The 14,785-nt window shown below is 43.4% G+C and overlaps 1 protein-coding gene across 1 annotated transcript in view; it reads left to right on the forward strand.

Moving 5' to 3' along the window:
- Nucleotides 1-216: 216 nt before the first annotated feature.
- Nucleotides 217-14,785, forward strand: part of RHOJ (ras homolog family member J) — a gene marked incomplete at its 5' end in the record, with an annotated part of 55,221 nt that continues 40,652 nt past the window's right edge. Inside the window, one exon of the mRNA XM_082485662.1 lies at nt 217-394. Coding sequence (XP_082341788.1) covers nt 217-394 — 178 coding nt within the window. The remainder of the gene's footprint in view (nt 395-14,785) is intronic.

Genomic DNA, 14,785 nt, shown 5'->3' on the forward strand with positions numbered 1-14,785 from the left:
CTCTTGACTGATCTGGTAATTGTTAGAAGCGGCTGTGACAGCCTGGAAACATTAGTATGATTTCCTGAGTTTGAGATTTGCTGCCCCCCCCCTTCCCCCCCCCCCCCCACCTCCAAACTCAGGAAAAGTCAATAGAATCGCACTTCATTTTTCCTTCATGTGCACTTGGAAGTCCTGGGAGCAGCAAGAGCAGCGGCAGCGGCGGCAGCAGCAAGAATGAACTGCAAGGAAGAAGATGACAACTGCACTGACGGGAGCAGCAATAACACGAAGAAGATGTTAAAATGCGTGGTGGTTGGGGATGGTGCCGTTGGGAAAACCTGTTTGCTGATGAGTTATGCCAACGATGCCTTCCCAGAGGAGTACGTGCCCACTGTGTTTGACCACTATGCAGGTAAGAAAGTATTTTAAAAGGAATTTAATTGAGAGCCGCAGGAGGGCCAGGTGGGAGGTAAAGGAAGATCAAGGAGAGGAGAGGACGGTTCAAAGGGGATGCATGGGTTACTTCTTGTCCGGGAATGTGATTCAGGCCTGGATGGTAGCCAGGCAGCTTAGATGGCAGCTCATACAATTGGGGCAATGCAGGATTTATTCAGAGAACTTATTTGTTTGCTTCCGATTTTTATTTTCGTTTTGGCAAATAAGCAGCGTTAGGGACGCAATTAAGTCCGCTGGATTTTTGGGACAACAAATACAATTCAGCCTCTGTCGGGTTATATTGAGCGCTTCGTTTGGTTTTGGAATTCTGAAGTTCTGAACTTTGCAGGCTGCAGTTATGATGAAAACTATGTATATACACACACACATAAAAATATATGCCATCGGTGATCTTGTGCCTCATGGCAAATGATGCATAAATTACAGTGTTTATATCCTATTTAAGGAGTAATCTTCGAGAAAACCAGCATAGCCTTTTTCAGTGTTCCGTCTATACTCCATCTATACTCCATCTGTAAATAGAATTTAATACTATAACTTGATAGTAGGGAAGACAGAAGTAGTGATTGGTTTGAGTACTTTATAGTGAGGGAATTTGTGGTATAAGAAAAAAATAAGAATATAATGAAGATCATTTATGATGTTCACTGCATCACTGTGCAAAACAGACCCACAGATTAAGTACAATATTCACAGGCCTCTTTCTGTAGCGACTGCTTACTTTACCCAGCTGTGTCCAAAGTTATCATACAAATGGTATGATAGGCTAAAACTGTTGCTCAAACTTCTGCTTAAATTTTCCTATCCCAAATTATGCTGTTTTTCTTCTCTCGCTGCTCCTTTGGCTTACGGTTGTTGTTGTTTATGAGATCCCTGAAAAACAGATTCTAGAAGCACTGCAAAACTCATTGCTTATCTTGCAGCAGCAGTTGGAGTTTCCTTCATTCTCTCCCCACCTCCTTAAAAACTGAATTTTCATGGCGTGGCTTATCATAGATTTGGTATTCTGTAATGGGAAAATCTCTGTTTTCATTCTGGCTTCGTGTCAGATTTAGCAGATGAACTGGCCAAACAAGAAAGCTGTGTAATTGCAGAATCTGATCCATGGAAATGTGAAGACCTTTTCCTCCACAAGAGTGGGCAGCGTCACTTCTAATGCAAGCAACACTCTCTTTCCTCTACCCTTCCCACCAGATCAGTTAAACAACCATTTTAGAAAAAAAACACACTACCCAGACAAGACACAAGAAAGAATATTTCATGGTGTAAATACGCACTTCCACGAGCCAAAACCCTAAGAAAGCCTCGCTGCGTGAATTTATGTCTTATATTGCAACGGCACCCACTTTCCCATGGTAAGCTGAGATCTGCCTCTCCCTTACAGCCTCCCTCCCAGCAATTATGCCGGTCCCAGCACCCACTGCCCTTCAGTCTCTCCCGTGCCCTGCAAATACCTCTGTGTATGGAAAACCCCATACAATAGCTGGTACCAGTCCATGTACGCATCGGCCTGTGGGCTGCGGTGGTTTTGGTGTGAGCCTGGGGGCACGCGTCTGTGCATGGGGGCTGTGCACACACACCGGCGCTGATGCCAGGCAGGCAGGAGGCCGCCGCTCCGTGGGGGCACCACGCCGAGTTCCTCTTCCCTACCCAGGTAGCTCACAGGGACTTGCTTTGACTTCGTTTCCTCTCTGTCAGAAGTGGTAGAAATTTCCAGTGGGCTCAAAAGTTACTGAAGGAGAGGAGGGCTGAGAGAAGGATGGGAAGATGAAGAGTGCAACTGCGTAATCCTTATTTTCTCTGGGTGCCAGGTAAAAGCAGTATGTATGCACTTTTAAGTCAAGCTACACTTTCAGGGTTTGAAGATTTAGACCTCTAAAATATCTCCAGCTATTCTTATTTGCCTTCTTAACTATTATAGCACATAAATATAAACTAGGAATGTTTTCAATGAGAAAGTTCAGAAAGATAAGGGGAAAAAATAGCTCTGTATATCAACATGCTATTCTGAGACAAACCCTGTCCAGCGGCAGTGGTCAAAACTAGAATTGATCAAAAATGGAATTTCAGTTTTTTGAGAAACCTCTTCATTTATTAAACCACTTTCACTACAAAACTGCACACAGAACTGAGCAGTGGAAATGACTTCTGGAGCAGAGTGCTGGAAAAAAATCCCACTCATATAACATAAAAATATTACGTAGCATAAAGTATAACATAACCTATTTAAAATACTATGAGTATTGAAAGAGAAAAGAGCTCACTTGGGGCAACCTTAGCCCTGGGCTCACAGCTTTTAGGATATTCCGTGGCAAGAGCCCCTTCCACATCTATCTGTGTGGCAGCCCGTGGCCAAAAGGAGCGGTGGCACAGCGGTACCACTGGCATGGTGGCACCACAAGTACCACAGCACACAGGGAGGCCTCACATGCAGGCAGATCCTGCAGGATGGTTGAGGCTCTGGAAAAATCACATTTGAATTTACCCCAGGGCATTGGTTTGTCTGGCCCTGCCCTTGCCCCTGCCAAAACCAACTGTTTCGATTTTCCCAAACAAGCTGAAATCATTTGATTCAGTTCTCCTGTGCTGGAAATGCTCAAAAGCAATCAATTACTGCAGATTTTTTTGCAAAGCTGCACTTCGCATTAAAGGTTTTTCACCCAGGCGTTATTACCAGCAGTGGTGTGTTAGTAAGCTCTTCCTCTTGCTTCACCAGGTCACAACCTGGTTTTGAGTCCCGGGGCATTTACCAATTTCCTTCTTTCTAATGGAAAAAGAGGAGGGGGGCAAAGCATTAAAAATCGAGAATTCCAGTGTCGATGTCAAAGCAGTTTCTCACCACCACGACTCCAGTGACTCGGGGGAGACAGTGATGCTATCCAGCTCAGCATTGGGAAAAGCTCCAGATGCACCACTGCCATGGCCAAGGCATTAACCATTCACAGCCCCACAGCACCAGCTACTTTTATTTGCCCTGCTGCATTGCACCTTTGTAGCTGCACACCTGGGGCCGGTTTCAAGGCACAGGTGAAGCAGGTGAACGTACTGACAAGGGTGGCCCAGAGGAAGCAACCAGCGTTTCAGAGGGCTGAGCTCCAACAATATTAAATCTGTACAGGGCTTATTCAGTGCCTTTCACATGAAAAAGCTTGAAACCACTTTATAAAGTTTAGGCCCAACCTGCCTCTAAGAAAATCAAAGGCAGTACATGGATTTCAGCCTGGGAAGGAACAGGTTTCCCACAGATACCTCACACAGCATTTACAACTCAGATGCGGCGATGCCTAGGACCAAAGGCTGTTGGTGTTTCACCATGTATGCAGCTGCACTGTACCAAAGTCCAAACCAGTTATTAGCTCCCACTAGTAATATTCTGCCACAGATTTTGCCCACAGTCCACAAAAATGAATTTGTTCAGGGCCTGTTGCCAGGGTTGAGATTTGATGGATGTAGAGTAGGGTCAGAGGCAATGCCAGACAGATGGGGAAGATAAATTTGTTACTTGGATACAAAAATGGTTTCTTTTGTTGGATGCGTGGAAGTTTATGAGTCCAGTTATTTCTCAAGGCATTTTGAAGAGGTTTTGCTGGAGGCCAGAGCCCTGAGTAGGTTTCCTTACCTTTGGTGAATTTCCAAGTCCCACACTGAAAGGGTTTAGCCACGAGGTAAATGGCTATTTCTAGGGCAGGCGAACCAAAGTGCTATCCCAGTGACAAACAGGATATTACTGGCAATAACTGTAACAATAGGGACTGTTTGGATAGTGAGTAGATGCTTTAACATGCTGGTTCCATTCCATCTTTTGAACATCAAATGGTGATTTTCCATGAGCAAAGGTCTCTCAGCCAGGCTGACTTGTATTGTGCCTAGCTATGTGAGGTTATAAATGTTTAATTAGGGCTGAGGTTGTACCAACAAAAAAATTAAATTCAACTACTAGCAGAGTTGGTTTAATAGTACCAAAATAAACTAGCTCGCTTTGTGAAATACAGAAGGGAGATGTGTGTTATGTGTTACTTAGGCAGACATTTGGTATTCATGAACCCTGAAAAAACAGACATTTTTGTCATGAAATTTATTCACCCTAAAGTTTATATTCAGGCTTCCTAGAGGTTGATGCTCCAAGCCTGTCAGTGTTTACGAGGTATTTGGACAACGCTCTTAATAACATGCTTTAACTTTTTGTCAGCCCTGAAGTGGTCAGGCAGTTGGACTAGATGATCACTGTCGGTCCCTTCCAACTGGAACTATTCTATTCTATTCTATTCTATTCTAAAATTGCATTTTTTACATTAAAATGTAAAAAAAATCAATGGTTGAGGAGCAGTACCAATGCCATGCAACTAACTTGGCCTACTGTGCAGACAAAGGTGAATGGGCTCATTAGATGGTTGAAGTCTAAGGAGAAGAGGGTGGTGAGTCTTAAACTGTCTAGTTCAGGCATAGAACATAGATGAATGTGATACCAATACCTTTAGGAGCCAAAGTTGCATCTTTGGTAAAAGAGAGAGGTCAATCACTCCAAAGGAGGACTGCAAAGCATCTGCACTAAAGATATTAAGTAGACATCGTAAATATGTCCCTCCCTCCCCTCATGTGTCGGCACAAACTGGTGAACATTTATAAATAGTGAGTCCATTTGAAAAAAATTAGCAGTGGCATGTGATCAGCTAATGAATAGCATACAAAATAGTTCAGCCATGACTGAAGCTCTGTAAATTAAAAGCAATATAGAAGACAGCCATTAATTACTGTTAGGAGACACATTTTTTGTTCTTTGATGATGATTCAGTCTATCATCTGTCTGACTTTGCACTGAAGTGGGCTGGAGCACTCACCAGTCTCGCAGAGCGGTGATTCCAACGTTGACAGCCAGGCAAGCCATGCAGGAAGGGAGAGTCTTCTGCTCTGGCATTTTTATTAGCATAGGAGCGGTACTGTTGCTCTTGCCCCAAGCAGTCATGTTGTACCTGTGCAAATCCATAAATCTATTATATCCTTTCCATATGCCACAGCACTGACTCAAACCCCTTGTTCCTCACGTCCTCTCACAAAAGAGAGCGGCTGGAAGTGGGCTGTCACTGATCATGGGGATGCCCACGACTGGCCACTCTCAGTCCTGGGGCAGGCAGGAGCACCCAAGGGAGACTGCGACCACCCTCATACCGTCAACAGGCCATGCACCGAGCAGCTCTGCCTTGCAGCCTCTCCCCATGGGGGAGGAAATACCAGCAGAATACATGGCAGAAACCAGATGGGAGCCATAACGTCCCAAATTTCTCCGGCTACAGGCACAAGAGCACATCTGTCCACACTTTTGATGTGCTATTTATTTTTAATTGATTGCTAAAGCACACTGGTTTTGACCCATCTCTGCTTGCCATGGTGTGTAAGCAATGACTGAAAATCCATACCATCACTTTTTGCCCGGTTGAAATTTTATTAGACAGGAAGAGACTGCCCAAAAAGATTTGCAATTTCTGCATGGGTGCTGCCGTGGGAGTCTTCACACTACCACATTCTTGAGACAGTCGTCTCCTATAAACAGTCTTGGTAGCATATTAGAGACACCCTTCATGCAATGTCTGGGGTCATTAAACTGAAAGAACTATAAATAGCACTGAAAGAGAACTGTGATGTTTATTTGCATGGATGTTTGCAGTGCGTTTTGTTTTTTTTTTTTCCTTTTAATGTTCATCCAATTCTAATTGTACAGATTTGAACTTTATCCTTGAGACAAGAAAGCATTGACTTTTTTAAGATCTGGATCTTTGGACTAGCAGCCACAGAATAGATATGTTCGTTTTGCCTCTCAGGAGCTAAAACGACTTCTCTGCCAATCTTACTGGTCTCATCCGGAATAAAACAGGGATCTCAATAAAACATTCAAGGTATGACACAACAGAAACCCACCAGTGCGGTTCAAAGGTTTTCATGGCTGGCTTTTTTGAAGATAAATTCTCCAGAACCACTAATTCTTAGGTTCCTCACAAAAGGTTTCATTCTGTGTCCTGTGTCACACAAGCCAGAGGAGATCTAGTGATCCTCAGGCTTTTTCGCATCCAGGAAGCCTAGACAGTCTTTATACTGTGCTTTTTGCCTAATCACCATGGTTATTCCACATTCAGATGAAACAGGCACCACATACACCCCCAAGCATCTTAAGACCTTTTCCTTTTGAAGGTGTTTTGCGGTACGCGAAGACTTGAGATAACTATCGCTCATATCTCTCTTCCTCACACACATCCCTGCATTGTCCTGCGAGTGCACAATCCACTTGAAGCCCATGGATACGGAGGTGTGCGCACGCTTTGTAATCCTATTTACTCAGGGTAGATCATTTCTGCAGCAGTGCTCTGAGCGCTGTGATGACAAGGTCCTGGTTGTCCCCTGGCGCTACTGAAATGCAGCTGTGGCTGGGGAGGAGCCTGCAGCACCTGAGCTGCTTCCTACCTTTGCCTCTGCCTCTGTTTTACAGCTTCTCTTTGTACTGTTGCCATTCCTGGTTTGATTTTACACCAACAAAAGCTTTATGCTACAAAGAGACACAAAACAGCTCTGCACCAATTCCTCCCATACCCACCAGCATCTTGCTGATCACCCAGGACTCAACTGACAGCCCAGAAGCTGCTGCAGCCCGATGCAGAGAACTGATTTCTTCATCCAGTATCAGCTGTCCATGGATGTCCTTGTGCATCAAGCACAGCAGGGGACAACACTGCACTATGAATAACATTTACAGTCTAAAAACTAGATGTAGAGAATAAGCAAACTACAACGCACGTCAGGAAGGATAGTGCTAGGAATTAGAGGAGCAGATAAAGCAGCCATGTTACTTTATCCAGACTTATCCACCCTAAATTCCACCTAAGCCCCTCTGTCTACTATTTTATATTAGCTATGTGGTGTTTAGAAGGCAAGAGGAAACACAAGGAAGTGTTAGGAGTTAGGCCATTTGAATGTGTATTGGTGGTTCGGCTGTAAAATGATGGGGGTTTTTTAAGGTCATCCACAGTCCTGAGGGAATGCGTTGGAAAGATGAGAAAGTCAAGTGGCTTAAATAGAAATATTTATTTGCATGGTATCTGATTAACCCAAGGAACTTATCATTGTACAGAAGTTACTGAGGACAAAATTTTAACAAGGTTTGCAAAAAGGGAGATTGGACCAGATATCAGGAAGATTGAGTGCTATCACCGCCTAATGAAAAAGACTTCTGCAAGAGATACTAAAATGTGGGCTGACACCACCTTCTGTTAGAGGCCAGGATTAAGGCCTAAATTTTGTCTGATGAGTGGCAAATTATCTTAAATCTGCTCACTGCTACATCAGAGATGAAAACTCGACTCCCTGGGCTGTGAGTTTGGCCCAATACAGCACTCTTGTACTTAGAAGGTGCTGCAGAAAGGGACTTTTTGGAATGATTCTTCTGCTACGTGGATGGGCAAACAGATTTTCGAATTTTGCTTATGCAGCAATGGACTGCTGAGAAGAGACATGACGGGATTTGTCTGGAGCATGAAAAGAGTTAACAGGGGAAGCGATGAGAAAATGACCCTTTTCTTCTCCATAACTCCAAGACAGTCCATCTTAGTCTTTCCCTCCTCTTCTAATCAGTGTAACATTGCAGGAGGTGACATCAGCTGAGGAAACCAAAACTGAAACCGTGGCCCCTGGCCCTTGAAGGACAATCTCTACAGCTTGAACTAACAATCACATCCACTGTCTTCAAATCAATAATTGACTCGGTACCTGTGGCCAGCCATCCACACCAGGGGGCAAAACCATGTACAGGTGGTGCCAGACCAGGTACATGCTGACAGCCAGGCAGATGCTTTTCAACAACAAATGGTCCACATGTAGCAAAGAAAAAAACAAAAACTTAGCAAAGAAGTGTAAGCAACCAAAATTCCTAGACGTGCACAAACTTCTTCATTTCTGCAGGATGCGGCAGTGTTTTCACTAAGGCACTGTTATGATGGCTTAGTCAACTGATTAAGTCAATACAAAAGGCCTCCACTAAAACTTCCTCCTCATTTTCTGTTCTCTTCATAAAACCTGATACCTGTACTAGCGATACACAATGTTGCTACCCTGCATCGCTGTGTATATTTTGCCCTTTCCTGCGTTCTAACTTTCCAGTTGTTATGGCCAGACCTAATGACATCATGGAAATGGCAAGGGATGGGGAAGAGCAAACATATTTCCTTCAATTGTTCTGTTCAGACAAAGTCATTAAACAGTAATGACATCTCCTGTCAAATTATTATTTATCTTTGCAATGAAAAAATCCAAATTACTGTACTTCTGCTTTTAAGAGTGATCACTCTCCAGTCTCCTGTCAGATATATTGTTCTTGTATCCCAATCTATGGGTCTTCCAATTAAGAAAGGGAGTAAGTTACTGAAGAATGAAAGCTTTATGAATTGTCACCCCAAGTTTTATCCCAAGAGACACCGAATGAATGAATTCTATACTGGATTTATGAACAGGTATTCATCTGTCATTTTCCCCAAATAAGATCAGGGGAAATGGGTTTTAAAATAATGTCTAATAATTAAAAGCTAAAAAAAAAAAAAAAAAAACAAAAAAAAACCAACCATGAATTTACCTTAGTTACTGCCAAGTGTTATTCACATTCAAACTCAGAAATCTCTCACCCAAGACAAGCCATGCTGCCAGCAGCCGTGGCTGAATGCGGGAACCGGACCTTACGTGCAACTTCTACATGTGCTAAAATGCTCAAGCACCATTCGTCAGCCAATGATTTTCCCGTGTATCCAGGTGGACAGGAAAGCTCTCCCAGATCTGAGAATGAATCATTACACCTTACTGCAATTCCAAGCACCATCCATCATGTTTCAGCAGTGAGGATACAGCCAGGTGAGCATAGCATGAAGGGGGACCCAATGACACAATCCAACCGTGTGGTCGCTACCACCTTTGGCTGAAATGGACGCAGATCTCATTATGCAGTGATGGTTTTTCCTTAGTATTTGTTCTGTAGAACACGTATTCATAGATTTGTGACCAAGACCAAAGCCTTCTTCTTAAACAGATATCATTGTGGAAAATCATCATATGAGAGTAGGAAAGATGGCTCAGAAGGACACTTGGGGACACTGTGCCATCTGCACTCTGTGGCACTTGCTGGGGAGTGCTGTCCCCAGCTAGTCCCCATAGCCAAAGTGGTGTATTTGGGAACCCAGGGAAGTTGAAGGCATGAAAGACAATGAGAGCTTGGTATTTCAGCTAGCACAGTTGCCCAGTCTTAGTGCGGGTCCAGCGCACCAGCAAATCCAGCAGCGGGGTTGCCCCGGGGTTGCCCCAGGGTTGCCTTTCTGCCTCGGGGACTGACACAGCAATGAATCCATAAACATGAAATGCGCCAACCAGCCTCAGGGGAACAGAAGGCTGGAAAAACCATTCACTGACAGGAGAAGCACTGGGAAAAAAAAAACTTTAAAAAAAAACCCAAAGGAGGGCGGTGGACAGCTGTAAAAATATTCCCAAGCAGAGTGGTACAGGAGGCACACTCAGGAGGGTGATGGTTCGGGAGCAGGAGGGAAAGAGCAGCAAAGCACTGTACCAGGATCCCAATTCCTAGCTCAGGACAGTATGCAAGCGTATCATGGAAATAGCAGTCCCGGTGGTGAGCACAGGAGCCAGCACTTTGGCATCTGAAAGAGTTAAAGAGGACTGTGCAGAGGGGCTGAACAGAAAGGTCCTGCCACAGTGCAGGAGGATGCCTGAGATGACTCACTAAAACTACTTTCCAACCCCTGCAATTCTGAGGGGACGGAGGCCACGTCTCTTATTAAAGACTCTCTGGCACAGACATCCAGCTATAACTTTAAAGTAATGATATTAACAGTATCTGCTAACGCATGGCTTTCTGCAGACTTTCAGGGAAAGAACAGCTTCAGCAATGAGTGGGAAAACATACATGTTCAAACATAACATTAATTTTTATCCCCTGGGAGATGGGACAAAAAGAGCATCTATTTACAATAATAATGCTGCTTTGCTGAGAACAGACCATAAGGAAAATCCCATAAGCTTGGAAAATGTGTTTTAAGTTCACAAACTGTCTCATGCTCCAGTTCCAGGGCGGGCAGCCGTCCAGCTGTTTTGAGCAGCTCTGTCCTCAAAGGCCAGACCCTCCCTGTATCGGATGCTCTCGGTTTCAGAGCAATCTCCCCAGCTCCATTTCAAAACTGGTTAGCTTACCTTGGAGTGTTTTTCTCCAATAACCAGGTGTAGAGTCAATGTCTTTTTCTAATTTGGGGGGCCCAGTTTCTTGAGACCCTGGTCCATGAGCAGCAGAAATGCAGAGACCTGATTTTTCATTTAAAAGGTGAGGTGTTTCCACCATGGAACAAACTCATGCTGAAAATGCCTCCTGAGACCATCTGTTTTATGCCTATATATATCAAGCAATGGCTTTTGGAAGTAATGCCCAGGACCTGTGTTGTCCTTTCAAGCTTGGATGACAATGCTGCTATTGACAGCTTGGGTTGTATGATCCCGCTTCCCAAATGGCTCCAATTGGGCACACTAACTTCACTGAGGGCTCAGGGTCTATCTACATATAGACGACAAAATACTCTCTAGAGGTATTTTGTAATTGCATCTTTATTTTTTATTAGTTAGAACTACACATAGGCCATTTCAGCTGTATCAGAATACAAAGGATACTATAGAATTGCTTGTAGTTTCTTTCTAGTTTAATCCCATTTTTGCTCTCTGAAAACTTGCCATTAAAATTTTCAGCAAAATCATGAACAAAATTTAGGAGGGCATTTATATGGTCTTATTTAAGCTCTCAGAAAGACCCTTTACCTTCACAGTGCTGCTTTGCTTTGTTCTGTATATATAACCAGTAAATCTCAAAAATCAAGTACAATTCCCTTCACCTCATTGCCTTCTAGTTACTGCTTGGAATATTCTAAGCCTATTCTAGGAATACAAGGGAATAACTTCTCTCATCAAAAAATATATGTGAAATACAGCTTTAAGAAAGTAATTTTGCAGGAAAACTGTCCATGAAAACAGGATCAAACTCAACATTAAAAGCAGAGTTCATATTCCAAAATATATTCAGGTAATCTGCCAGAAACCAGGTTTTACAGAAGAACTCCAGATTAGCTGAGCCAGTTCAGGATATCATTAATAAGGAGAATTTCCCTTGCCACGCATAGCAATATTCTCTGATGGAGTGTGCCACTTGGAGATCTGCTGGGAATTTACCTAAACCATTCAGTTTGGTTCAAGTCCAGAGGGGTGAGGTTGCTGTGGTTCTTGTTATTTTAATATTTTAGAGTGTTAAGTGCATTTTGTCCCTCTACTCTTCCTCCTGGGAAACTGCTAAAATGGTGAAATAATTCATTCTTCCATTATTTGAATCATATTGCCCAATTTATTTCTTTTCCTGTAAAGACCTGCTTGTAGCAATACCATAAGTCCCTCCTGATGCTTCCAAGGAAGGAAGAAGCAATGAGGAGTGTGAATGCAGAAGGAGGTCCCCAAGCTGAGTTAATGTTTGCTAAGAAAATGGTGGAAGAGGAATAACTCGTGTTGTCTCCATGTGGTGCTCCCAACTGTGTTTCTCTCCCCCTTCCCTCTATTTAAATGCATGAATGTGAGTGACTAAAAATTGTCTTGCAACAATTCTGCAAGGAAAACGGTATTTTGAGACTATGCCCCATAGGCTGGAAACTCCTAAGGACCAGGGGAACCTTGTCCGTGGCTGAGTGCATTCACAGTACATCATGGTGAGGCGCATGAGACAATTCATAAAAAGACCACCTGACTAGAGAGTACCTTGTACCTTCCATCACGTTAAGTCCTTCCAAGTCTTGATGCCCTTTCTGCAGTTCCCTCTGTCTTTCAGAATGAATAACCACATTTCCTTTGCTCGGTATTTGTTTTCCACATTGCTTTTTTCTCAAAGAATAGGGTCTTCCCACCTGAAATGTTAGAGAAAAAGACTTTCCAAAGCTTTCCAAAGCTTGCCCGGGTGCAGCATGGGACATGGAGCAGGCCAGAACTAGATATGGGTCCTGCAGAGGCATCTCTGAGCCAGCTGGGTCCAAAACCAAACCACAGACATTGCACACATAGCGGCTGCCCCACAAGCACTGAGTGATAATTATTACCGTGTGTCTCTTCTGATTTCCTCAAGCGCTGATGAGCTGGCGAGGGCTGCAGCCGGCCAGGGCATGAGAGCAGATGTTCTTGCCTTCTGACAGATGTCAGCTCTTCCCGACAGAAAATGCCATCTGAGATGAGAGAAAACCAACGAGCAGCCAGACAGGGCTTGGCAGGACAGTAGTGGGACCACCCCGCAGTGACCACTATCCATTGCAGACACCATCCAGCAACCACCTCCTTCCTGGCAACCCCCTGCCACAGCATACCATAAAAACATTATCTCAGCTTTGCTTCTTGTGCGTAAGCTAGGGAAGGTCAAAAGAGCCAAGGAGCTGCAAGACAAACAAAAAAAAAGCCCAAGAAAATAGGAGAGAAGAGCTGGAGGAGTGTGGGAAAGAAACGTACGTCCTTAGAGGATGGAGAGGCAAGGTATGTTTAAGAGAAGACTTTCTAGAGAAAATCCATAAATCATGAAACAAGTCATTTGTAACAACTATGTTTTGGGGGATATGACTCATGATTTTGAACTTTTGGGGTTAGCAAAAGTTCTGGTCAGAGCATTAGTGATGAACTATCCCACCAGGAGAAAATGCTGATTCATGAAAGCTGAAGCATTTTTTAAATACTTGGAAGGACAAATTTTTGAGGTCCAGGGCCCTCTGGTTATTTCTGACAGTGCAGCAAGAAAGACCTAAATTGAAAACATAATATCTGAAGGTTTTGTTTTCATTCCATTGTAAAATGAAAACAAATTGTAAAACCTCAGAAGTTGTCGCAAAACTGAATTATCATCCCCCTGGCCAGTTCTAGTTGGTTACTGCTATTATCCATTTTACAGTTACTGTATTGTAATCATCATTCTCCAAGGGCAGGCTCACTCCCACTCCCTCTAAAAGAAACGTTTGCGCGACAAAGACAAAAATTTCCAAGGAAAATGCCTCAAATAGCATGAGCTAAGGTGTGGTTTTAGGCTCTGTCAATATGAAGAGCTGCAGTGGTTGCAGGAAGAGGTTGGTAATCCTTGCGAGCCTTGGCAAACCTAGAGGCAGAACCAGGCAAGTGAGAAAAGTCTGAACTGTGTCACTCATTTTGTCTTTAATCTTGCTGGTACAGGCTACCTGCAGAGAGGTTTTTTCTCCTTTTCTCCTTTGAAGACTTTTGTCATTATGTTACTGCCTCATAAATCCACATTTTTAATTAATAAGACAACACAGGCTTGATTTCCAGAAGAAGGAAGTTAGCCCAAGCACTCTCAAAGGTTTTCAAGGTACATCTTCCCTCAACCAGACACAGTCTTGCTCCAGTGAGTGGTCCCCAAATTTAATAACACTAGGACAAGAACTTCAGCTGTGATGCCCAGTGGATGTGGAGGGAGATGTCTGTGGCCACATTCTAGTGATGCTGCTTGTAGATTATGAAGGAAATATACAGCAAAAAACCTGTTTGGGACCTCATGCCATATTAAGTTACAAAGGACACCATTGTGGTTACGGAAATTAGGTTGTGTTTGAGCTTTAAATTCAACCTATATTCCAGCTTCTGAGATCATTTACTGTCGGGTCACTTTCAGGATCCCCCCCATATAGCTGCATTTCAATTATCTGTCACACTAAATAACCAAGCCACTGCTCTTTGATAGAAAGGATGCATTTCGTCAGCCAGGAGCTAAAAAGGCCTGTCCTTCCCAGGAGCTTCTCAACAGAGGGTTCAAAATCCTGTCTTAGTATGAATTACATCTGACCTAAGGAAGTTCATTTGGGGTGTCTGAGGACTACTGAATTTCAGATTTCCTATATGGGCAACCCTTTTTAATGTGCTCTTGCTGTGAGCTGTCAGGCAAGAATAAAAACAGAGTCACCAGAGGTAATGAGAAGGCACTACCGACAGTGCCTAATGGATTTTCTGCCTTAGAAGACTGGGAAGCGTAACCTGAAATAGATTGGTTTCATTTCCCAGTGAGCGTGGTGGGTGTGGATACCTAAAATTAGACATAGTCTCTATTAGTTGTAAATATTTATGCCTATTGCCATAATACATAGCTTTTAGTCTGATGATCCTCGGTATGAGGAAATCACGGAAAATACATTTTCAAATTGAAAACGGAGGAAATAATAGATTTTTAGGCAATCCTTTTCAAGGTTAGCTATACTCACACAGACTGCTGGGTTCATCTGGTTTTGGAAGACTCACAGAG

The sequence above is a fragment of the Vanellus vanellus genome, assembly GCF_965231255.1.
Source record: "Vanellus vanellus genome assembly, chromosome: 6".
Classification (NCBI taxonomy): domain Eukaryota; kingdom Metazoa; phylum Chordata; class Aves; order Charadriiformes; family Charadriidae; genus Vanellus; species Vanellus vanellus.